This window comes from Oncorhynchus tshawytscha, linkage group LG19, assembly GCF_018296145.1.
Source record: "Oncorhynchus tshawytscha isolate Ot180627B linkage group LG19, Otsh_v2.0, whole genome shotgun sequence".
Lineage (NCBI taxonomy): Eukaryota > Metazoa > Chordata > Actinopteri > Salmoniformes > Salmonidae > Oncorhynchus > Oncorhynchus tshawytscha.
The window spans coordinates 4274460-4300521 of NC_056447.1; the positions used below are offsets into that span (position 1 = coordinate 4274460).

Sequence of the window (26062 nt, forward strand, 5' to 3'; positions counted from 1 at the left end):
AAAGGTTACACTTCCGTTTTTCAGCGAAGGACGTGTGCACAAATGGATGATGCTGAGGAGCCCGACGCAGCATCCACTTGACCCTCTGTGTTGAATTGTTTGTGTATTCGTGTTGCCTTTTAAGTACATTTCCCTGCAAAAGCAACCGTGCGGCTGTAACAATGTCGATGTCAACATTTCAAAAGGTTACGCTCGTGTCTTGTCTCGTGCTCTGCGTTGCTCTTCTGCTTCCGAAAATGCTGCTAGGCGGAGGGAAGGGTGCACAGACCGAGGGTAAGGTTTAACGCTCTAAAAATGTTAAATATCTTTATTATTCTAGCTAACTTTTATAGATTCGTACGTAGGCTTACCTTTCCTTGCATTTTAACAAAAAAAAAATTCTGCACATCGTCGTTTATTTCTGGTTATCTTTGAATAAATACCAGCTACATCCCTACAGAGGGCGCTGTCATCGCCGGGGAGGAGTGGTGGGTCAGCTGTTTGTTCACCCGCAACAGCCTGACTTTATGTGAAAAAAAGTTCAAATCGGAGTCCCGCACCCGACCCCAACACGCAAATATAGAAATTGCGCTACAGGTTACTGTCAAAGACGTGGGGACGATTTTTTTGTTGCCTGATTTAGATATGTTTCTGCCTATAATTTCCGAGATTTTGGTAGGCTATTTGTTAGTCAACTTGTCTATCAATTAGGTAGAAGAGAAGCTTGCATGTAGGCTGTCATTATGTTGCCCTAAAATACTAAATAAACCCATGCTCACCAGAATAATGTCATACATCGATAGAATGAAGGCTTCAATCTAGTTGACATTGGTAAAGTGTTCCCTGTCATCTTTCACGGAGCAAAGACGTTTAGGGACCAGGGAGAAAATGCAATAACTTGGTGTAAAAAAATTCTGTGCAAAATTTCCAATTTACATCAGTTTGACCAGTTGTAAGGAAATATAAACCTTTGGTTGAAATACTATCAGCTTTTATGATGCTGATAAAGAGAGATACCATCTGAGGTGCTAGCTGATCATTCACATTCTCTCAAGATGCTGAAATAAAGAAATCATATTTCTCTACTCCTGTTCCCAAGTAAACATTTTGTGTACTATTTTACTGCAAAAAAATGCTTAATTCTGCAGGACTTAATATAAAAGCTATGTGAGAGTTTATAGGTTTTACAGTCAGTGTCCAGATTTCAGTTTCCATTTAACCCATCTGAACAGTAGGCTTCCCTTGATGTGCCACAGGCCTATTTGAAGTCCCCATCTTGTGACTTGTCGAATTTGTGTAGCGCCTCACAATCATCACACATAACATAGCCGGCGCTGCTGTCGTCCTCTCCTTCCACTTCACCAAATCTTTCCCAAACATTAGCCTACTTTTCTGGCCCTCCCTTCTCTTTATTTTCAACTCTCCATTTTGCAGCTTTCCTCTTATTGAATTAAACTCAGACACGGTTATTTTTGGCTCCGTGGATTGACGTTAACTTTTTCTGCCTGTTCCCAAAAGCATTTGGCGATTGGCATGTCGGCTATTTGACTCATGTACAGTTCAGCCCTAAAGTTTAGGCTTATGCACTAATGCCATATAGTCTAAAATAACCTGAATGTAGCCTAAAGACATACATTGCACAAGAATAATACATTTATGGATTTATTAAGGTATTGTCTCTTTGTTCAACCCGCCCGCCCTTCATCCAACACAATATTTAATTTCCGTAAACCCATCCACCCTGTATTAGCAAGGCTACCACAGCAGGGCTACCTTATCACAACAGCGTAAGTCCAACTCACCGTCGCAAACAAAGTTGTTATTCCAGTATATCCAGTATGTTAATTCCAGTATATCACAGTATCAGGTTCATCTACCACATTTGCTTTGCAGGTTCAGGACGGTTTCCTCCCATGGTGCACCGTCAGATGGCTCCGGACAGTCAGGGCCAGAGGGCTGCTGGGTCCACCAGGGCACACAACACCGAGGCTATCGCCAGGGCTAAGGGGGGTGGGGGCACAGGGGTAGGGACCGGGGGCAAGTCCAACCTGGCAGGGCAGATCATCCCCATCTACGGCTTTGCGATCCTTCTTTACATCCTCTACATCCTGTTTAAGGTGCGGTGTAGTGGGGTTGACATAGGATACATGCATACACGCACAGACAATAGGGCTGAGCATTTTAAAGAATGTGTGTGTTCCAGTACTCTCATGAAAATGATTTAGAGTACAGGCATGTTAGCGTTTTAAATGTACAACGGGGCCAAAGACAAAAAGTTTGCATGCGAAAATGTATTGAATACAAACCGTGAATCAAGTAGTCTGGCCCTAACATGCGTACACATGCACATACTAGGAAGACACGCATGGAAACACAGTCCATTGTATCCTTTTCTCACAGAAAAGGTCCAAATCAAATGCCCGTGTTGTATGTTTAAACCCTATTGTTGAAGACTGTTTTTTTCTCTTCTCAAAAGATAACCTCAAAGGGGAAGTGTGCTGTACCTACTGAACCCAGATTTCCCTCAGTGAGAGCAGAGAACCGGAAGAGAAAGATCAGTGAGTTACAAACTGTAATCTCACGATTCTTAAATCGTTCCTCTTTAAGAATCAGTTATATTGATAACTCTATACAAAGAAACAGCAACATTCATTGAAATAGTTTCTCTCTAAAACATACAGTCGTGGCCAAAAGTTTTGAGAATGACACACATATTAATTTTCATAGTCTGCTGCCTCAATTTGCATATACTCCAGAATGTTATGAAGAGTGATGAGATGAATTGCAATTAATTGCAAAGTCCCTCTTTGCCATGCAAATGAACTGAATCCCCCAAAAGCATTTCCACTGCATTTCAGCCTTGCCACAAAAGGACCAGCTGACATCATGTCAGTGATTCTCTCGTTAACACAGGTGTGAGTGTTGACGAGGAAAAGGCTGGAGATCACTCTGTCATGCTGATTGAGTTCGAATAACAGACTGGAAGCTTCAAAAGGAGTGTGGTGCTTGGAATCATTGTTCTTCCTCTGTCAACCATGATTACCTGCAAGGAAACACGTGCCGTCATCATTGCATTGCACAAAAAGGGCTTCACAGGCAAGGATATTGCTGCCAGTAAGATTGCACCTAAATCAACCATTTATCGGATCATCAAGAACTTCAAGGAGAGCGGTTCAATTGTTGTGAAGAAGGCTTCAGGGCGCCCAAGAAAGTCCAGCATGCGCCAGGACCGTCTCCTATAGTTGATTCAGCTGCGGGACTGGGGCACCACCAGTACAGAGCTTGCTCAGGAATGGCAGCAGGCAGGTGTGAGTGCATCTGCAAGCACAGTGAGTCGAAGACTTTTGGAGGATGGCCTGGTGTCAAGAAGGGTAGCAAAGAAGCCACTTCTCTCCAGGAAAAACATCAGGGACAGACTGATATTCTGCAAAAGGTACAGGGATTGGACTGCTGAGGACTGGGGTAAAGTAATTTTCTCTCCAGGAAAAACATCAGGGACAGACTGATATTCTGCAAAAGGTACAGGGATTGGACTGCTGAGGACTGGGGTAAAGTCATTTTCTCTCCAGGAAAAACATCAGGGACAGACTGATATTCTGCAAAAGGTACAGGGATTGGACTGTTGAGGACTGGGATAAAGTCATTTTCTCTCCAGGAAAAACATCAGGGACAGACTGATATTCTGCAGAAGGTACAGGGATTGGACTGCTGAGGACTGGGGTAAAGTCATTTTCTCTCCAGGAAAAACATCAGGGACAGACTGATATTCTGCAAAAGGTACAGGGATTGGACTGCTGAGGACTGGGGTAAAGTCATTTTCTCTCCAGGAAAAACATCAGGGACAGACTGATATTCTGCAAAAGGTACAGGGATTGGACTGCTGAGGACTGGGGTAAAGTCATTTTCTCTCCAGGAAAAACATCAGGGACAGACTGATATTCTGCAGAAGGTACAGGGATTGGACTGTTGAGGACTGGGGTAAAGTCATTTTCTCTCCAGGAAAAACATCAGGGACAGACTGATATTCTGCAAAAGGTACAGGGATTAGACTGCTGAGGACTGGGGTAAAGTAATTTTCTCTCCAGGAAAAACATCAGGGACAGACTGATATTCTGCAAAAGGTACAGGGATTGGACTGCTGAGGACTGGGGTAAAGTCATTTTCTCTCCAGGAAAAACATCAGGGACAGACTGATATTCTGCAAAAGGTACAGGGATTGGACTGCTGAGGACTGGGGTGAAGTCATTTTCTCTCCAGGAAAAACATCAGGGACAGACTGATATTCTGCTAAAGGTCCAGGGATTGGACTGCTGAGGACTGGGGGTAAAGTCATTTTCCTCTCCAGGAAAAACATCAGGGACAGACTGATATTCTGCTAAAGGTACAGGGATTGGACTGCTGAGGACTGGGGTAAAGTCATTTTCTCTCCAGGAAAAACATCAGGGACAGACTGATATTCTGCTAAAGGTACAGGGATTGGACTGCTGAGGACTGGGGTAAAGTCATTTTCTCTCCAGGAAAAACATCAGGGACAGACTGATATTCTGCTAAAGGTACAGGGATTGGACTGCTGAGGACTGGGGTAAAGTCATTTTCTCTCCAGGAAAAACATCAGGGACAGACTGATATTCTGCTAAAGGTACAGGGATTGGACTGCTGAGGACTGGGGTAAAGTCATTTTCTCTCCAGGAAAAACATCAGGGACAGACTGATATTCTGCAAAAGGTACAGGGATTGGACTGCTGAGGACTGGGGTAAAGTCATCTTCTCTCCAGGAAAAACATCAGGGACAGACTGATATTCTGCAAAAGGTACAGGGATTGGACTGCTGAGGACTGGGGTAAAGTCATCTTCTCTCCAGGAAAAACATCAGGGACAGACTGATATTCTGCAAAAGGTACAGGGATTGGACTGCTGAGGACTGGGGTAAAGTCATCTTCTCTCCAGGAAAAACATCAGGGACAGACTGATATTCTGCTAAAGGTACAGGGATTGGACTGCTGAGGACTGGGGTAAAGTCATTTTCTCTCCAGGAAAAACATCAGGGACAGACTGATATTCTGCAAAAGGTACAGGGATTGGACTGCTGAGGACTGGGGTAAAGTCATTTTCTCTCCAGGAAAAACATCAGGGACAGACTGATATTCTGCAAAAGGTACAGGGATTGGACTGCTGAGGACTGGGGTAAAGTCATTTTCTCTCCAGGAAAAACATCAGGGACAGACTGATATTCTGCAAAAGGTACAGGGATTGGACTGCTGAGGACTGGGGTAAAGTCATTTTCTCTCCAGGAAAAACATCAGGGACAGACTGATATTCTGCAAAAGGTACAGGGATTGGACTGCTGAGGACTGGGGTAAAGTCATCTTCTCTGATGAATCCTCTTTCCGATTGTTTGGGGCATCCAGAAAAAAGTTTGTCCTGAGAAGACAAGGTGAGTGCTACCATCAGTCCTGTGTCATGCCAACAGTAAAGCATCCTTAGACCATTCATGTGTGAGTTGCTTCTCAGCCAAGGGAGTGGGCTCACTCACAATTTTGCCTAAGAACACAGCCATGAATAAAGAATGGTACCAACACATCCTCTGAGAGCAACTTCTCCCAACCATCCAGGAACAGTTTGGTGACGAACAATGCCTTTTCCAGCATGATGGAGCACCTTGCCATAAGGCAAAAGTGATAACTAAGTGGCTCGGGGAACAAAACATTGATATTTTGGGTCCATGGCCAGGAAACTCCCCAGACCTTAATCCCATTGAGAACTTGTGGTCAATCCTCAAGAGGCGGGTGGACAAACAAAAACCCACAAATTATGACAAACTCCAAGCATTGATTATGCAAGAATGGTCTGCCATCAGTCGGGATGTGGCCAGAAGTTAATTGACAGCATGCCAGGGCGGATTGCAGATGTCTTGAAAAAGAAGCGTCAACACTGCAAATATTGACTCTGCATCAACTTCATGTAATTGTCAATAAAATCCTTTGACACTTATGAAAAGCTTGTAATTATACTTCAGTATTCCATAGTAACATCTGACAGAAATATCTGAAGACACTGAAGCAGAAAACTTTGTGGAAATTAATATTTGGCCACGACTGTATCAAATAGTTTAGCTTCACTTCAGACAATGAATCAGACAATGCCATCCTGAAAGGTCTTAACTGATCCTCTCTCCTCCATCCTGAAAGGTCTTAACTGATCCTCTCTCCTCCATCCTGAAAGGTCTTAACTGACCCTCTCTCCTCCATCCTGAAAGGTCTTAACTGACCCTCTCTCCTCCATCCTGAAAGGTCTTAACTGACCCTCTCCTTCATCCTGAAAGGTCTTAACGGACCCTCTCTCCTCCTCTCGCTCTCCTCCATCCTGAAAGGTCTTAACTGACCCTCTCTCCTCCTCTCGCTCTCCTCCTCTCGCTCTCCTCCATCCAGAAAGGTCTTAACTGACCCTCTCTCCTCCTCTCGCTCTCCTCCTCTCGCTCTCCTCCATCCTGAAAGGTCTTAACTGACCCTCTCTCCTCCTCTCTCCTCCATCCTGAAAGGTCTTAACTGACCCTCTCTCCTCCTCTCTCCTCCATCCTGAAAGGTCTTAACTGACCCTCTCTCCTCCATCCTGAAAGGTCTTAACTGACCCTCTCTCCTCCATCCTGAAAGGTCTTAACTGACCCTCTCTCCTCCATCCTGAAAGGTCTTAACTGACCCTCTCTCCTCCTCTCGCTCTCCTCCTCTCGCTCTCCTCCATCCTGAAAGGTCTTAACTGACCCTCTCTCCTCCTCTCGCTCTCCTCCATCCCGAAAGGTCTTAACTGACCCTCTCTCCTCCATCCTGAAAGGTCTTAACTGACCCTCTCTCCTCCTCTCGCTCTCCTCTCTAGCGGACTTTGAGCTGACTCAGCTGCAGGATAAGCTGAGGGAGACAGAGATGGTGATGGAGAGGATTGTGTCCAAAGCCAGCTACAGTCCTGAAAGGTTTGTTGTTTACATGGACATCTCTCATTTATTCTCGTTTCAGTCTCTCTTTGCCAAAACCAAAACACATATATTCAATTTAAAAAAATATATATATTCTGGGTCTCGTTCCTTTCCCACCTTACACCATTTTTGCCGGCCAAAATATTGGATACATTTTTTTTTTTAAATTTAGGAAGAAAATGTTGTTGAATACAATCTGAATTGAACAATGTATTTACATTGCTATTAATGTGTGTACTTAACTGTTATTGCATGTCCCATTGATTTAATTAGCATACCTGTAATACATTCTAATGGGTAGACCCTAAGTCATGGGTCCCCAAACTATTTTGGCCCACGACCCCATTTTCATAACCACATATATATATATATATATATATATATATATATATATTTTAACAGCTAATGTTTACTTTTATTTGGGGCTATGGCAGTCAATTGAAAAACATTTTAACAGTATTTCTGATTGTCTTCTCAACTCACAAACACATATGTTTAATGTGGGGCTATGACAGTCAATTGCAATTCGGTCACTCATCTGTAGAATGTTTTTGTATTCTCTGCATGCTTGCGTTCAATTTCCCAAATATGTCTGTTACATATAGACAAGGAGACATGTTCTTTTCATTACGCAGAAATTCAACCAAGTCTGGTTTCTTTTTTTCATCCATTGTGAATGACAATAGTTTGTCTCTCAATGCAAACTCCAAGTGGGCTGTCATGTGGATTTTACTGAAGAGTGGCTCCATCTACCATAAAGGCCTGATTGGTGGAGTGCTGCAGAGATGGTTGTGCTTCTGGAAGGTTCTCCCATCTCCACAGAGGAACACTGGAGCTCTGTCAGAGTGACCATCGGGTTCTTGGTCACCTCTCCTTCTTCCCCAATTGCTCACTTTGGCCAGGTGGCCAGCTCTAGGAAGAGTTGGTGGTTCCAAACTTCTTCCATTTAAGAATGATGGAGGCCACTGTGTTCTTGGGGACTTTCAATGCTACCAGAATTTTTTTGGTACCCTTCCCCAGATCTGTGCCTCGACCCAATCCTGTCTCGGGGCTCTACGGACAATTCCTTCGACCTCATGGCTTGGTTTTTGCTCTGACATGCACTATCAACTGTGGGACCTTATATAGACAGGTGTGTGTCTTTCCAAATCATGTCCAATCAATTGAATTTACCACAGGGGGACTCCAATCAAGTTGTAGAAACATATCAAGGATGATCAATAGAAACGGGATGCACCGGAGCTCAATTTCGAGTCTCATAGCAAATGGTCTGAATACTTATGTGCCTCTGCCTCACCACACATTGTTTTCACCTTATCAATTGCAGCCGGGAATATCAAAGTCTCTGCAATAGTGCGTGGTTTCATATCGTAACGGGCCTAGCCCTTCACTGTGTGAATGATTCAAGTGCAACGGTCAAGTGCAGCCTTTTCCCATGATCGGCGCGGCGCGCTCTGGTTGAATTTGATCTTTTAGATTAGATTTATTTATTTTTTTGTATTTTTTAAGGTTAACCACATAATGATTTTGAGATACAAAGACGATATTATAAGGTGTGTGTGTGTATGTGTATCAGCAACAACTAAAATGTGTGAATATTTTTCTTCCTCTGAATTTTGGAAATTCTCCCACGACCCCATTTTCACATCAGGCACGACTCCTAGTTTGGGAATCGCTGCCTTAAGCATACTTACCTATGCTTCTGCTGCTCTCCCTGCAGGGTGACAGGGGTGAGTGCCGACCAGGAGGAGAGACTGCTTCTCCAGCTGAGAGAGATCACGCGGGTGATGCAGGAAGGCCGCCTGGTGGAGGGGGTTGCCCCCGCAGAGATGGGGGCTCAACACTGGGAAGGTAGACTGGGATCGAAGCCCTTTTTCTGTACCACCCCACACCACTGTGGACATTCTTCTAAACAACATGTCATTTGTGCTTCTTTAAATGGAAGTCAAACTTTGGCTCTTTTATGACGTCATTCAAGACTTGTCTGAATACGTTATCCACATTCCACAATACGGATATACAAGATTTTGGTGTAACATACAGTAAGTAGGGTTTAGTGCCCCTGAGGGCTGTATGGAAACGTAATGATATACTGTTTATGTATCCATGGTTGAATTAGGTTTCCCAGAGGATCCCCATCCATGCTGGGAAGAGCCATTCTGTGGATACGACCATACCCAGGCGACCAGCACCGAAGAGCAGCCAGACAGGACCGACGAGTGTGGGGCTGACCAGGAGAAGGTTGGGGCTTACCAGAAGGAGAGTGGGGCTTACCAGAAGGAGGGTGGGGACTACCAGGAGGCAGTTAGGGCTGACCAGGATAAGGGTGGGTCTGACCAGGAAGAGGGTGTGGCAAACGAGGAGAGTGGGGTTGACCAGGAAGAGGGCAGGGCTGACCAGAAAGACGTTGGGCTTAACCAGGAAGAGAGCGTAGCTGACCAGGAGGTGGTTGGGGTTGACCAGGATAAGGGCAGGGCTGACCAGAAAGACGTTGGGCTTAACCAGGAAGAGAGCGTAGTTGACGAGGTGATGGTTGGGGTTGACCAGGAAGAGGGCAGGGCTGACCAGAAAGACGTTGGGCTTAACCAGGAAGAGAGCGTAGCTGACCAGGAGGTGGTTGGGGTTGACCAGGATAAGGGCAGGGCTGACCAGAAAGAAGGTGGGCTTGACCAGGAAGAGAGCGTAGTTGACCAGGAGGTGGTTGGGATTGACCAGGAAGAGGGCAGGGCTGACAAGAAAGAAGGTGGGCTTGACCAGGAAGAGAGCGTAGTTGACCAGGAGGTGGTTGGGATTGACCAGGAAGAGGGCAGGGCTGACAAGAAAGAAGGTGGGCTTGACCAGGAAGAGAGCGTAGTTGACCAGGAGGTGGTTAGGGTTGACCAAGAAGAGGGCAGGGCTGACCAGGAGGAGGGTGCGGCTGAGGACGATGTAGGTGTAGCTAAGGCAGGGGCTGATTTGAATACTGATGAGGAGGGAGGTGCTGATTTGGCCACTGGGAATGAGGAATGTGGGGCTAAGCGTGATGTGGGTGGGACTGAGGTGGAGAAAGCAGGAATGAACAGGGAGGAGGGTGGGGCCAATGACAAGCTGGGTCTGGCTGATGAAGACAGGGGTGGTGCAGAGGAGGAGCTTGAGTTTACACTGAAGATGCCCACCATGTTGGAGCGAGAGGAAAAGGACGGTGTTAACCTGTCAACGGAGATGTCAACTAGCCGTTCTCGTGTTAGAAGGAAAAGGAACAAGAAGCAGAAGAAATGACAAAAAAAAAAACAGTTGATTGACTTCCCCTAAATTCCTTCCTATAATTGGGAAAGTAGAGTGCGCCGCCCCACAAGCTTGAGTCTGGCTATGCCCGTCTAGCAACATTTCTTCCTAGCCTCCAATGCTTCCAAACAGGATGGGCCATAGCATGAAGGTTAGCAGTAGCCAGTCTATAAACATAGGATCAAAAAGCTCCACCCGAGAAAGATGGTATCTCTTCCTAAGTGACAGTCTGAAGCAGAAGTCATACCCACAGTATTGTACCAATGCTTTGTTCAGATGTTCACTATCGCATAATAGCTTTGGCACAATGCGCATTACAGTGAACTGAATGATTTGGAAGGCACTGTGCTCCTACGGTCTTGATTCACATCTGGGCTTGAGAGGATGCTTGTTGTCCTCTTAGTGCAATAAAGCATCATTAGAATACATGGGAATGATCTTATTTCATGGGTATAAGTTATTGAAAAGCATTCACTTTAATACACCATTTATTCACTACTGATGACTATATACCCGTATGTCAGTGTTACAAACAAAGTAACTACTGTGGAATCTCACAAATAAAATATTCTGGTTTGACAACAACCTTGTCTCAAGTGTGTGACAAACAAAAACAACAATGGCACCTAAGTTCAGAAAAAAGGGTGTATTACTTACAGAGAATGTAACATTCTACCAATAGAAAAGCAACATCCAATTTTATTAGCGGAAAGCATACAATTAACTTATTTTCATTGAGTAGCACGTTGTCGCTGCACAGAATTGACCCATGGCAGTTCAGCGAGGGGTGCTGAGCTGGATTTGGTTTCTGGACACCGCAGTGTGACAAAGTGTGTCATCATTCTGCATCCTCAGTCTCAGATATCCATTGGCTCATCCGGTTTGTCTGCCGCAGGCTCATCTGCAGCCCCGATAACCTAGGACACACAGGGCGGGACACATCACATCTTGATTACCGTTCAGATAAAAATGGAAAACAAAAGTCATTTCTTATGTCAAACTACCAGGAAGTCTGAAAAAATACTGAGTGGGAGGGAAGCTCACCTTGACTAGGTTCTTTGAAAATGCTTATGTCAAGCAACATGGACGCAGTGTTGCAGTGAGATTATCTCAAGCAAATTTGCTGATACACAAATCAACATTGAAATTGCATGCAACATCCAATCCTATTATACACCACATAATGGTTTCACTACTGATTTGTTTATATCCAACTGTTTGGTTATTGTAACAGTATCAATAGACAAAATGTTAGCTGTATAGTTTAGCTAGCAAATTCAAATGAAATTGGCAGCACTGTTTATCAAGCAAGCTCATCTTGGACAATTTCAGGGTGAGGTCTGGGTACTTTTCATTAAATATATATACATATATATACATACATACTCAGTGACCAGTTTATTAGGTTCCCTCCTACAGACAGCGAGTCACATGGCAGTGGCTTGATCTATAAAGCAGGCATCGAGGCATTCAGTTACTGTTTGACTGAACGTTAGAATGGGCAAAACGAGTGACCTAAGCAACCGAGTGTGGTATGATCGTTGGTGCATGTCGTGCCGGTTCAGTATCTCCGAAACGGCCGGCCTCCTGGGCTTTTCACGCATGACTGTGTCGCGGGTTTATCGTGAATGGTGCAACAAACCAAAAAACATCCAGTCAGCAGCAATCCTGTGGGCGAAAACAGCTCGTTGATGAGAGGTCAAAGAATGGCAAGAATCCTAAAGCAAACAGGCGGGCCACAAACAGGCAACTAACGGCGCAGTAGAACTGGTGTACAGAACGCAAAACTAGTCGGTCCTTGTCACGGGTGGGCTATTGCAGCAGACAACCACACCAGGTTCCCCTCTCATCCTCAAACAACAAGAAGTGGCTCCAGTGGGCACCAACACTGGACAATTGAGCAGTGAAAAAGCATCGCCCGGTTCGACAAATCCTGGTTCATGCTGATGGCAGTCAGGATTGGGCGTAAGCAGCATGAGTCCGTTCTGAGACCCGTCCTGCCTGGTGTCAACGGTACAGGCTGGTGGCGGTGGTGTGGGGAATGTTTTCCTGGCCAATGTTAGGTTCCTTGATACCAATTGATACCAGTTTGTACGCCACAGCGCATCTGAACATGCTGGCTGAAGACCTAGCTAGCCAGTTACTAGCTAGCACCAGGAAGAAAAAAATGAGCTCACACCAGACACAGATGAAAGCGGAAACATTAGAAGAATATCATAAAAAATGTTTTTACAAGTATTTACTGACACACTGCAGTCAAATTTCTGCACCAGTAGACTAGCTACCTAGCTATGTAAACCACACGCCTTCTGCGATGTTGGTTACATGGTGGTACTTATTTAAGTTAGGTAATTTGATTTGATTTGATTTGATTTAAGAGAATAAGATGTTAGCTTTGGTGTATTAAAATGATACTTTTTGTGATGTCATGAAAAGCCCTTAATAATCCTGCCTCCTGAATCCCAGTCTAAAAAGTGAGCGGGTATTTCTGACATAGCGAACCAGTCGTGTGTACTGAGAGGCACGAGGAAGAAGACAATGGCGGAGGTGGAGCCACCGGTTGGTGGTGGAAATGAAAAAAAAATGGACTTTCGTCCAAAGAAATGGAAAGAAATAAGCTAAATTGATGTGAGATACTAGTGTTGATACTCCTACAAGATACAATGGGGAATTATGTTTTCTGAGATGATGGACGCCTGACTTGGTGAACCCATTGAAGACATCCAAAGTAGTTTAGAATGCTTTGTGTAAAGTTTTTTAAAAATCACAAGAAGTGGGCTTCATCAAATTGTGTGTGTCTAAGGTGTTGGAACTCACAAAATTTGGAGAATATGATGTGTCGTGCTTTGAGCTACAGAGCAGGGCACCTATTAAAAGAGTCATTTTGGGAGTGTCGGAAGAAGAATTCCTGAAATGGTTGATGTATGCTGTATGTGGAGTCCCTCCCGACCCAAGTGCAGCTGACACAGATGAAAGCGGAAACCTATAAGCAGGGTCAAGAACTACAGGAAACGTATGATCTCTGTAATTGCAAACAAAGGTTTCTGTACCAAATATTAAGTTCTGCTTTTCTGATGTATCAAATACTTATGTCATGCAATAAAATGATAATTAATTACTTAAAAATCATACAATGTGATTTTCTGGATTTTTGTTTTAGATTCCGTCTCTCACAGTTGAAGTGTACCTATGATACAAATGACAGACATGCTCTACATGCTTTGTAAGTAGGAAAACCTGCAAAATCGTCAGTGTATCAAATACTTGTTCTCCCCACTGTATATATATATATATATATATATATATATATATATATATATATATATATATATATATATATATATATATATAATAATGTGTGTGTGTGTGTGTGTATTTTAACCCAATAACGGTTGAATTTAAGCAGTTTAAGCTGCCTATCGATCATTGTTTTTGCAACAAGGGGTGTATTCATTACGGAAACCGTTTACGAAACAAATGGAAGCAAACAGAGCAAAACTAAAGTCTCTATTGGACAAATTCAGGTAGGTCCCTCCCCGTTTCGTCACATTTACGAAATGTTTTTCAACAGAATGGGCATAATGAATTTGCACCAGCAGAGAGCCAGTGAAAAATGTGCTGTTGCAACAGCTGCATGGTGCGGATCCCAGCCTAAGGAATACAAGTTTGAGTTCCTCCCTTCTAAACTGTTAGACTTCAATATGGCTTTTGACATTCTCGATCATAGTCTGCTGCTGGAAAAACGTGTGCTATGGCTTTACACCCCCTGCTATATTGTGGATAAAGAGTTACCTGCCTAACAGAACACAGAGGGTGTTCTTTAATGGAAGCCTTTCCAACATAATCCAGGTAGAATCAGGAATTCCCCAGGGCAGCTGTCTAGGCCCCTTACTTTAAATCTTTACTAATGACATGCCACTGGCTTTGAGTAAAGCCAATGTGTCTATGTACGCGCATGACTCGACACTATACATGTCAGCTAATACAGCGACTGAAATGACTGCAACACTTAAAGAGCTGCAGTTAGTTTCAGAGTGGGTGGCAAGGAACAAGTTAGTCCTAAATATTTCTAAAACTAAAAGCATTGTATTTGGGACAAATCCTTCACTAAACAATAAACCTTAGCTAAATCTTGTAATGAATAATGTGGAAATTGAGCAAGTTGAGGTGACAAAACTGCTTGGAGTAACCCTGGATTGTAAAATTGTCATGGTCGAAACATATTGATACAACAGTAGCTAAGATGGGGAGAAATCTGTCCATAATAAAGCACTGCTCTACCTTCTTAACTGCACTATCAACAAGGCAGGTCCTACAGGCCCTAGTTTTAATCGCACCTGAACTACTGTTCAGTCGTGTGGTCAGGTGCCACAAAAAGGGACTTAGGAAAATTGCAATTGGCCCAGAACAGGGCAGCACAGCTGGATCTTCGATGTACACAGAGAGCTAATATTAATAATATGCATGTCAATCTCTCCTGGCACAAAGTGGAGGAGAGATTGACTTCACTACTTGTATTTGTGAGAGGTAAAATAAAACTAAAACAAAAAAAGGTCTCTTCACAGTCCCCAAGTCCAGAACGGACTATGATATAAACCAGTACTGTTTTGGGGTTCAAACCAGATCAGAACATTATTTTGCTGATCGGAATAGTGGAGTGAAACAAATAAAAAGTAGTGGTTCTCTTTCAATTGGAAAATAAATGTCAGTTGCAACACCTTAGAAAGTAACCAGCCCAGTCTGAGGTCCTGAGCACTCTGGAGCAGATTTTCATCAAGGGTCTCTGTACTTTGCTCTGTTCATATTTGCCTCGATCCTGACTAGTCTCCCAGGTATTTTGGTTTTCTATAAATGTGAAAAATGTTGAAAAACCTGTTTTCGCTTCGTCATTATGGGCTATTGTGTGTAGATTGATGAGGATTTTTAAAAATGTAATCCATTTTAGAATAATGCTGTAACGTAACAAATTGTAGAAAAAGTCAAGGGGTCTGAACACTTTCCGAATGCACTACATCTTGAAACGTATCGAATTGTCTTGAAAGGCAAAGATCTACATCAATCTACATATGTAAACCACACGCCTTCTGCAATGTTGGTTACATGGTACTTATTTAAATTAGGTAAAAGAATAAGACATTAACATTGGTGTATTAAAATTAGGCTTCTTTTTCTCTTCTTCTCTCAAAAACCCCTTAATAATCCCACCACCTCAAGTGTTTGGCATGGGGGAAAGGACCAGTAACTTGATGATCAGCTTTACTTGAGGACCAAAACGTTGACTGTGGCGCCACACAGGTTGTAAAAATAGTTGGGAAGAGATTGGATGTGCCGATTCCTTGGCACGTGGTTTATGAAGTGATATGCAAAACAATGCTCGATTCGAACAGAATGTTATGTATACTGAGCTTTCATGAGCTGAAATAAAAGATCACAGAAATGTTCCATACGCACAAAAAGCTTGTTTCTCTGAAATTGTGCAGACATGTTTACATTCCTCTTAGTGAGCATTTCTCCTTTGCCAAGATAATCCATCTACCTGACAGGTGTGGCATATCAAGAAGCTTATTTAACAGCATGATCATTACACAGTGCTGGGGGCAATAAAAGGTCACTAAAATGTGCATTTTTCCCCTCCGAAAACACAACGTCACAGATGTCTCAAGTTTTGAAGGAGCGTGCAATTGGCATGCTGACTGCAGGAATGTCCACCAGAGCTGTTGCCAGAGAATTCAATGTTCATTTCTCTACCATAAGCCTCCTCTGTCCTTTTAGAGAATTTGGCGGTACATCCAACCGGCCTCACAACTGCAAACCACGTGTAGCCACGCCACCCCAGGACCTCCACATCCGGCTTCTTCACCTCCGGAATCATCTGAGACCAGCCAGCTAATGAAACTGAGGAGTATTTCTGTCTAATGAAGCCCTTGTGGGGTTAAAACTCTGATTGAACGGGCATGGCTCCTCAGTGGGTGGGACCTATGCCCTCCCAAGCCCACCCATGGATGCGCCTCTGCCCAGTCATGTGAAATCCATAGATTTGGGACTAATTTATTTATTTAAATGGACTGATTTCCTTATATGAACTGTAACTCAGTAAAATCGTTGAAATTGTTGCCTGTTGCGTTTATATTTTTTGTTCCGTATATATGGAGCATACAACCATCTAAGCTGCAGATTTTTCGACAAAAAAACAATCATTAGATCACTTATTCTGGTATTGCCCTCACTTATTGTTTTTGGTCACAGGTTCAGGAATGGCCTGAGAAATCACAACATTTAACCCTATAACCCTACCCTACCCAAAAATTAACCCTATAAATAGCACTGTTGGGAGATTTGGAAAACCATAGTCAATCAACAATATAATACTTTAACTTACAACCTGTAGATACTATACAATTAGACAGATTCAGAAATTATGTGGAACATCACAGCACAGTTGAAAAATATATGGCACATGCAAATCATAAGAGGGTGGTTTACGGAGATAGGTGGGATGGACTGAGAGTAGCTGGTGGGTGTGTTTAAAGGCTGTTCTATAATAGTTATGACTGAAAACATGTATAAGTGCTATCTACCTAGATATAATGTACAGTACCAGTCAGAAGTTTGGACACATTTACTCATTCAAGGGTTTTTCTTTATTTGTACTATTTTCTACATTGTAGAATAAGAACTATGAAATAACACATATGGAATCACGTAGTAAACAAACAAAAAAATTACAGATCAAAATACATTTTATATTTGAGATTCTTCAAATAGCCACCCCTTTGCCTTGATGACAGCTTTGCACTCTTGGCATTCTCTCAACCAACTTCACCTGGAATGCTTTTCCTACAGTCTTGAAGGAGTTCCCACATATGCTGAGCACTTGTTGGCTGCTTTTCCTTCAATCTGCGGTCCAACTCATCCCAAACCATCTCAATTGGATTGAGGTCGGGTGATTGTGGAGGCCAGATCATCTGATGCAGCACTCCATCATTCTCCTTCTTGGTCAAATAGCCCTTACACAGCCTGGAAGTGTGTTGGGTCATTGTGTTGAAAAACAAATTGATAGTCCCACTAAGCACAAACCAGGTGGGATGGCGTATCGCTGCAGAATGCTGTGGTAGCCATGCTGGTTAAGTGTGCCTTGAATTCTAAATAAAATCACTGACAGTGTCATCAGCAAAGCACCCCCACACAATCACACCTCCTCCTCCCTGCTTCACAGTGGGAACCACACATGCAGAGCTCATCCTTTCTCCTACTCTGCGTCTCACAAAGACACAGCGGTTTGAACCAAAAATCTCAAATTTGGACTCCTCAGAACAAAGGACAGATTTCCACCGGTCTAATGTCCATTGCTCGTGTTTCTTGGCCCAAGCAAGTCTCTTCTTATTAAAAGGTGTCCTTTAGTAATCAAATCAAAAAGTTTACTTGTCACGTGCGCCGAATACAACAGGTGTAGACCTTACAGTCAAATGCTTACTTACAAGCCCTAGCCAACAGTGCAATTTTTAAGTAAAAAATAGGTATTAGGTATACAATAGATAAGAAAAAAAAGAAAAAAATTAAAAACTGTAAAATGACAGTGAAAATAACAGTAGCGAGGCTATATACAGGTGGTACCGGTAAAGAGTCAATGTGCGGGGTTAGTCGGGCTAATATGTACATCTAGATACAGTTAAAGTGACTATGAATAGATGATAAACAGAGAATAGCAGCAGCGTAAAAGAGGGGGTTGGCGGTAGTGGTTTCTTTTGCAGCAATTTGACCATGAATAGTTGATGCATTTATTTGGGCTGCAAATTCTGAGGCTGGTAACATTAATAAACCTTTTCTCTGCTGCAAAGGTTTCTCTGGGTCTTCCTTTCCTGTGGCTGTCCTCATGAGAGCCAGTTTCATCATAGCGCTTGATGGTTTTTGCGACTGCACTTGAAGAAACTGTCTTAAAAAAAATGTCTTAAAGTAATGATGGACTGTCGTTTCTCATTGCTTATTTGAGCTGTTCTTGCCATAATATAGACTTGGTCTTTTTGATTACTACATGATTCCATGTTATTTCATAGTTCTGATGTCGTTTTAAAAAAATTAGAAAAATCCTTGAATGAGTAGGTGTCCAAACTTTTGATTGGTAATGTATATCAAATGACTTTATTCTTGCTGTGTAACTACTGTAATAAAACATTTAAAAAAGCCAAATAAATACACTTTGTGGTCAAACTTTAGAGGCAGGTATTTTTCCTACTTTGATCTGGATTGCTTGCTCTCTGGGGATTCAGGCTCGGCTTGATCTAATCTGCTGATCTAAAAAGGGCTTGATAAATACATCTGATTGATCTGGTTTCATCCAAATGTCATCCAATTTCATGAAAAACATGATTTTGACTGTTCGGGACCATCAAGTGAAATTTGTGATGTCATGTTTGTGAACCATTCTATAATATTATTATAATCTCATCTCCAAATATCTTTGAGAGTGCATTATCCTAGCCTGGATACCAAATGAATTGTTCTGTTTCAGCGTGGATCCAGGCTAGCATTAATCCAACCACTTTCCACAGTAACTCCAAGTCGACTCTTACCTTTCTCTGTGGCCTCTCCTCCAGACCCTCAAGGAAAGGAGCCACGTCATCATCGTCGTAGATGGTGAACTCCATGTCTTTCCCTACAATGCCGATGGAGACATTCTGAAAGGCAGGGAGAGCTACTCAGTAAAGCCCAGGGTTGTGTTCATTAGGCACCAAACAGAGAGGGACAGCATTTTATTTTCACGTTGCAAAACGTTTTAAAACATTTATGTTGGGTGACCTAATGAACACAGCCCTGAACTGTGGTGAACATGAGGGCTATGACAGGTTGGTTGAGCCCATATAAGCTTACCTTAGTGGTGAGGTCCTGTTCAGCTGGGAGTGTTTCTCTGAGCCCAAGCAGACCATGCCTGACCAGCTCATTCAGATTACCTGAGTATAGTCAATGCAATGGACAAAAGGATAAATGCACAGAGCAGGTGCTGAACGTGTACAGTTGAAGTCGGAAGTTTACATACACCGTAGCCAAATTTAAACTCAGTTTTTCACAATTCCTGACATGTAATCCTAGTAAACGTTCCCCATCTTAGGTCAGTTAGGATCACCACTTTATTTTAAGAAGGTGAAATGTCAGAATAATAGTACAGAGAATTATTTATTTCAGCTTTTATTGCTTTCATCACATTCCCAGTGGGTCAGAAGTCTACATACACTTAATTAGTATTCGGTAGCATTGCCTTTAAATTGTTTAATTTGGGTCAAATGTTTCTGGTAACCTTCCACAAGCTTCCCACAATAAGTGGGTGAATTTTGGCCCAGTTCTCCTGACAGAGCTGGTGTAACGGAGTCAGGTTTGTAGGCCTCCTTGCTCGCACACGCTTTTTCAGTTCTGCCCACAAATTTTCTATAGGATTGAGGTCAGGTGATGGCCACTCCAATACCTTGACTTTGTTGTCTTTAAGCCATTTTGCCACAACTTTGGAAGTATGCTTGGTGTCATTGTCCATTTGAAGACCCATATGCGACCAAGCTTTAACTTCCTGACTGATGTCTTGAGATGTTGCTTCAATATATCCACATCATTTTCCTCCCTCATGATGCCATTTATTTTGTGAAGTGCACCAGTCCCTCCTGCATCAAAGCACCCCCACAACATGATGCTGCCACCCCCGTGCTTCACGGTTGGGATGGTGTTCTTTGGCTTGCAATCCTCCCCCTTTTCCTCCAAACATAACGATGGCCATTATGGCCAAACAGCTCTATTTTTGTTTCATCAAACCACAGGACATTTCTCCAAAAAGTACAATCTTTGTCCCCATGTGCAGTTGCAAACTGTAGTCTGGGTTTTTTATGCCGGTTTTAGAGCAGTGGCTTCTTCCTTGTTGAGCAGCCTTTCAGGTTATGTCGATATAGGGCTTGTTTTAATGTGGATATAGATACTTTTGTACCTGTTTCCTCCAGCATCTTTACAAGGTCCTTTGCTGTTGTTCTGGGATTGATTTGCACTTGTCGCACCAAAGTATGTTCATCTCTAGGAGACAGAACACGTCTCCTTCCTGAGCGGTATGACGGCTGCGTGGTCCCACAATGTTTACACTTGTGTAATATTGTTTGTACAGGTGAACGTGGTACCTTCAGTTTGGAAATTGCTCCCAAGGATGAGGCAGACTTGTGGAGGTCTACAATTTTTTGAGGTCTTGGCTGATTTCTTTTGATTTTCCAATGATGTCAAGCAAAGAGGCACTGAGTTGAAGGTAGGCCTTGAAATACATCCACAGGTACACCTCCAATTGACTCAAATTATGTCAATTAGTCTATCAGAAGCCTCTAAAGCCATGACATCATTTTCTGGAATTTTCAAGCTGTTTAATTAAAGACACAGTCAACTTAGTGTTTGTAAACGTCTGACCCACTGGAATTGTGATACAGTGAATTATAAGTTAAATAATCTGTCTGTAAACAATTGTTGGAAAAATGACTTGTGTCATGCACAAAGTAGATGTCCTACCCGACTTGCCAAAACTATAGTTTGTGAACAAGAAATTTGTGGAGTGGTTGAAAAATGAGTTTTAATGACTCCAACATAAGTGTATGTAAACTTCCGACTTCAACTGTAGGTGTGTGTGAGTGAGATATGATACAGCGAACAAGCCTCAAACAGTATCTACTTTATAGTATGTGTAGTAGACATATGTGTGCCCTCAGGTATGCATTTGTGTTAGTAATTGTGATGTGTGCATGCTCTCACAGTCCAGGAAGGTGTCCATGTGTCTCTCTAGGTATGTGCGGGCAGACTGGGAGCGAGCTCCAATGGACATGGCTTTGCAGTCAAAGTAGTTTGCAGAGGGGCAGGTCTGGAAGATATGAGGCCCCATGTCCTACAAGAAGAGACCAAATGACTTTGTTACTTCACATTACTAATAAGTATTGCTTTAAGAATCACATATACAGAGGTTTACACACCTTGATCAGCATACATAGTTTCCCTTAAAAGATGACTTTTTTAACTTACATCGTAGCCAGCGATAAGCAGTCCCACACCATAGGGTCTTCTTCCATACCTCTGTGTGGGAATTTGAGTTTCTGAGGGACTGGTCAAGGCGTACCTTGTCAACTGTCTAGAGAGCACAGCGCTCCATTTCCCAAACCTCACCGCTTATCTCAAGAAAGTGACATTTTTGACATTGACACATTGCATACATTTTTATTGGAGTATCGAAGTTTCAAACATATTGTTTTGGGGTCCCCTGGTGTAGCTCCCTTCAGTAACCATGAGCACAACCGTTCCTTTAGGACTGTCCTAAACTAAGCAAAATGTTAATGCATGGCAAACTGGGTGCGGGCTTCTAGGGATCAATCATTGAAAGCAAGACTGAAAGGATACTGCTTCCGATGAGAGTGACGAGGCGCGATGCTGGGAGAGGCCTGTCAAACACGAACCTGGAGTCCAGGCATTCCTGCCTCATGAAATTACTGTTGAAGATAGAAGGGGAAAAAAGGGGAAATCTTAACACAAATTACAGTGGACATACATTGCACACAGACACATGGTTTTTCATACATTTTATTTCTACAACTGGACAACTGGTGTGTGTGTGTGTTGTAGGTAGTCTAGTGTTCGGCCAGAGCGTTGGGCCAGTAACCGAAAGGTTGCTGATTCGAAACCTCGAGCTGACTAGGTGAAAAATCTGTAAATGTGCCCTTTAGCAAGGTACTTAACTCTAATTGTTCCTGTAAGTTGCTCTGGATAAGAGCGTCTGCTAAATGACTCAAATGTTTTTTAAAAATAAATAATAATAATCATGTAAATGGTACCAGAGTAGCCTGGCATCTGCAGTCAGCCCGGCAATGGAGATGCCAATGTGTTCATCAACGTGGAGGATCTTCTTCTGGTGAGCAGCCAGCTCTGACTGGGCTCGCTGTGGAGAAACAAACACCAGTCTCACTCAACAGCCCATTGACAGTCACTGCGAGTGGCTCACGCCACGCGTCCAATGTAGCAGGTAAAAGACATACCGTTTTCCTGATACCCCAGTGTAGCTCCTATGCAACTCTTGAAAACCCAAAACAGTCAGTGTAGAATAGAACTGGGATATTAACGGGGAATACCTTGAGAGCAACCAGGACTGCATGGGTTCTGGACTTGAGCCCCACTGTGGCCGAACCTTGTTTCACCGCCTCCATGGCGTATTCGATCTGGTGAATGCGCCCCTGAAACACAAGTGCATCGATAACGTTAACTTATTTGGGAGTCACTGCAGGGAACCTCATTCCCTAAAAATTTAGATACATTTTAATGTTCACACTCTAGTGAGTACGTGAGAAAGTTGCAAGCAATCATGACCATATATGGCAAAAAAAAGTCCCTTACCTGAGGACTCCATACTGTGACATCGTTGTCGTACTGGTTACGGAACTAGAGAGAGAGCGAGTGAGAGAGAGAGAGAGAGAGCGAGTGAGAGAGTGAGTGAGAGAGAGAGAGAGAGCGAGTGAGAGAGAGCGCGAGAGAGTGAGAGAGAGTGAGTGAGAGAGAGTGAGTAAGAGAGAGAGTGAGAGAGAGAGAGAGTGAGAGAGAGTGAGAGAGAGAGTGAGAGAGAGTGAGAGAGTGAGAGAGAGAGAGAGTGAGAGAGTGAGAGAGAGAGAGTGAGAGCGAGAGAGAGTGAGAGAAAAGGCAGTAGTGTCAATATTTTCAACGTACATTTGTCTAGCAATACACATGAAATGTTTTACTTATGTAGTTCTCTTGCATTGCAATGAGTTATCGACCAAAAAACTGTTGTGGACTGCACCTCAACACAGAATGTGTTTGCCATCCTAGACTCTTCCAGACAAAGGTATTGCATTGCTATAAATAAATTATAGAGCCAGCTAGAAACCAATCTTGTGGCTTTGTTTACAGCCAACTGTTATGGGGGAGCATCTAAACCAGAATCTACCCTTAAAGGAAAAGTTGATATGGCGAATCTCCTTTAAGCCCAGGAAGCAGCCATTGACCTGCTTTTCAAGCGTAATAATCTCAAAATACATTTATTACTCATCAAATTAAGTTTCAATTAGCAACTATCGTAATTTACTGCCATCATGGTATGTACTTCCAAAAAAGGTCTAAATAAAATGTTTTATGTAATGGGAAAAAAGGCCTATTCGGCACCTCCAGTCTATTGAGCTGTTGTAGACTTACAACCTGTGCATTGAAGGTGTCGAATAGGATTGTTTTCTTCAGTTGCTTGCAGTGGTGGAAAAGGTACCCAATTGTTCTACTTGAGTAAAAGTAAAGATACCTTAATAGAAAATGACTCAAGTAAAGGTCACCCAGTAAAATACTACTTGAGTAAAAGTCTAAAAGTATTTCGTTTTAAATATACTGAAGTATCAAAAGTAAAAGTATAAATCATCTCAAATTCATTATATTAAGCAAACCAGACAGACCAATTTTCTAGTTTAAAAACATATATTTACAGATAGCCAGGGACAACACTCAGACATAATTTACAAATGAAGCATTTGGGTTTAGTGAGTCTGCCAGATATGAGGCAGTAGGGATGACCAGGGATGTTCTCTGTTTAGTGAGTCTGCCAGATATGAGGCAGTAGGGATGACCAGAGATGTTCTCTGTTTAGTGAGTCTGCCAGATATGAGGCAGTAGGGATGACCAGGGATGTTCTCTGTTTAGTGAGTCTGCCAGATATGAGGCAGTAGGGATGACCAGGGATGTTCTCTGTTTAGTGAGTCTGCCAGATATGAGGCAGTAGGGATGACCAGGGATGTTCTCTGTTTAGTGAGCCTGCCAGATATGAGGCAGTAGGGATGACCAGAGATGTTCTCTGTTTAGTGAGTCTGCCAGATATGAGGCAGTAGGGATGACCAGGGATGTTCTCTGTTTAGTGAGTCTGCCAGATATGAGGCAGTAGGGATGACCAGAGATGTTCTCTGTTTAGTGAGTCTGCCAGATATGAGGCAGTAGGGATGACCAGGGATGTTCTCTGTTTAGTGAGTCTGCCAGATATGAGGCAGTAGGGATGACCAGGGATGTTCTGTTTAGTGAGTCTGCCAGATATGAGGCAGTAGGGATGACCAGGGATGTTCTCTGTTTAGTGAGTCTGCCAGATATGAGGCAGTAGGGATGACCAGGGATGTTCTCTGTTTAGTGAGTCTGCCAGATATGAGGCAGTAGGGATGACCAGGGATGTTCTGTTTAGTGAGTCTGCCAGATATGAGGCAGTAGGGATGACCAGAGATGTTCTCTGTTTAGTGAGTCTGCCAGATATGAGGCAGTAGGGATGACCAGGGATGTTCTCTGTTTAGTGAGTCTGCCAGATATGAGGCAGTAGGGATGACCAGGGATGTTCTTTTGATGTGTGGAACATTGGACCATTTTCCTGTCCTTCTAAGCATTCGAAATGTAACGAGTACTTTTGGGTATCAGGGAAAATGTATGGAGTAAACACTACATTATTTTCATTAGGAATGTAACGTAAGTAGAGTAAGCTGTCAAAAAGATAAACAGTAAAGTACACACTACACACACCCAAAAAAGCTACTTAAGTAGTACTTTAACGTATTTTTACACAATTTAAAAAATAAACTCTATATTTGTTGAGTAACGAACGTATTTTAACGTTATTAAATTTGAACAGCTGGTGACTGGTGGCAAATTGAATGGCTGCTTCCTGGGTTTAAAGGAGATTCGCCATAACGTTTCCTGTTAAGCCAGATTCTGGTTCATGAGTGCACCCACAGAATTAGAATAGGACCTCTATGGGTGCACCTCTCATGACGTCGAACATGTTTTAAGTTTCAGAGATACAACAGGAATGATAGCTTTGTTCAAGCAACAAAGTAGCTGGTCCCAAACAGTTGGAAGAAAGCATCTAGTTAGCTAGAAGTTTTCAATTTGCATCCATAGGTTGACTGCAAAGAGCACTGGCATTCGGTAAAAGTTGGGTAACGAAAGTGAAACACTCAACATTTACTAGGCTGGCTAGCTAACACAGGTCGGTAGCTAGCCAGCCATCTAAATGAGCTACCGTTAGCTAGCTATGTTAGCTCCTAGCTAGCTATGTTAGCTCCTAGCTAGCTATGTTAGCTCCTAGCTAGCTATGTTAGCTCCTAGCTAGCTATGTTAGCTCCTAGCTAGCTATGTTAGCTCCTAGCTAGCTACATAAACTAGGTTGGATACTTTATTTAATCTATTATTACAGCTAGCTAGATAGCTAGCTACTGCCGTATTGGCAAACTCGTGCAAAATCATAAACGTCCATAGACGCTACTGTAGTAGCTATGTTTAATGCTTACTCACAGTGCACTCGTTTCGTAACGTTAGTGTTCATAGACTAGATAATCATTTTAACGAGTGATAGCTAGCATCTTTATCAAACACCTTTGTCATTCAATGTATGCAACAATCTGTATTATTTAAGCAAATATTCAAGCTTCAAACAAAACGCATGCTTTATACACTCTTACCATCTCTGCTGCTGAACTGTGACTTGGTTTGATTTAATTTCCTAAATCTGTCACGTAAGGCAAAGCAGTAGATCTCAGAAGTCTGTCCAGTCGATGAAAATTCGAAATGCCATCAAAGATTGGAAACTTTACTCATTTTGACCTGACCAAAGACAGCTATCTATGTTTAAATGTACTTTTAATGCCAGGATTCCTGTCAATTCTGAAAGTAAATTTAGATTTTTGATTATTTAAGTTTATTTCACATTCATGGTCCTCGGAGGATGCAATAACTAGAATAAATTTTGTTATAGCATATTTCTTTTTTGCAATGACAGGCATAATTGCAGTGTGCCTAGATGAGCACTTTGAATGTCAACAACAACAATAC

The 26062-nt window shown here is 42.7% G+C and overlaps 2 protein-coding genes across 3 annotated transcripts; one reads left to right on the plus strand and one right to left on the minus strand.

The window, feature by feature from the left end:
* Positions 1–12966, plus strand: ric3b (RIC3 acetylcholine receptor chaperone b). 2 transcript variants are annotated; one of them, XM_042301272.1, is made up of 7 exons: positions 1–273; positions 1873–2096; positions 2456–2537; positions 6850–6943; positions 8667–8797; positions 9066–9316; positions 9485–12966. In XM_042301272.1, exons 1-7 carry the CDS (start codon positions 162–164, stop codon positions 10202–10204), a joined length of 1614 nt encoding a protein of 537 aa, XP_042157206.1. In that variant the 5' UTR covers positions 1–161; the 3' UTR covers positions 10205–12966. The 2 variants fall into 2 exon arrangements, with proteins under 2 accessions (XP_042157206.1, XP_024234658.2); XM_024378890.2 differs by having other exon boundaries at positions 2–273; positions 9066–12966.
* Positions 10892–25798, minus strand: LOC112218253 (proteasome subunit alpha type-1). The gene is made up of 10 exons (XM_024378897.2): positions 25693–25798; positions 22598–22642; positions 22336–22437; positions 22042–22145; positions 21611–21699; positions 21239–21309; positions 20975–21104; positions 19079–19158; positions 18781–18885; positions 10892–11127 (listed from the first exon to the last, which is right to left on the minus strand). The coding sequence occupies exons 1-10, from the start codon at positions 25693–25695 to the stop codon at positions 11068–11070; spliced, it is 789 nt and encodes a 262-aa protein (XP_024234665.1). The 5' UTR covers positions 25696–25798; the 3' UTR covers positions 10892–11067.
* Between the last annotated feature and the right edge of the window lie 264 nt (positions 25799–26062).

Excerpts from the sequence above, each read along its gene's own strand:
- ric3b (XM_024378890.2), top strand. The coding sequence starts at position 162 with ATGTCGATGTCAACATTTCAAAAGGTTACGCTCGTGTCTTGTCTCGTG. Across the intron at positions 274-1,872 it reads GAAGGGTGCACAGACCGAGG|GTTCAGGACGGTTTCCTCCC; the intron begins GTAAGGTTTAAC and ends TTTGCTTTGCAG. Across the intron at positions 2,538-6,849 it reads GAACCGGAAGAGAAAGATCA|CGGACTTTGAGCTGACTCAG; the intron begins GTGAGTTACAAA and ends TCTCCTCTCTAG.
- LOC112218253 (XM_024378897.2), bottom strand. Across the intron at positions 18,886-19,078 it reads AACAGGACCTCACCACTAAG|AATGTCTCCATCGGCATTGT; the intron begins GTAAGCTTATAT and ends CCTGCCTTTCAG. Across the intron at positions 11,128-18,780 it reads AGGAGAGGCCACAGAGAAAG|GTTATCGGGGCTGCAGATGA; the intron begins GTAAGAGTCGAC and ends TGTGTGTCCTAG.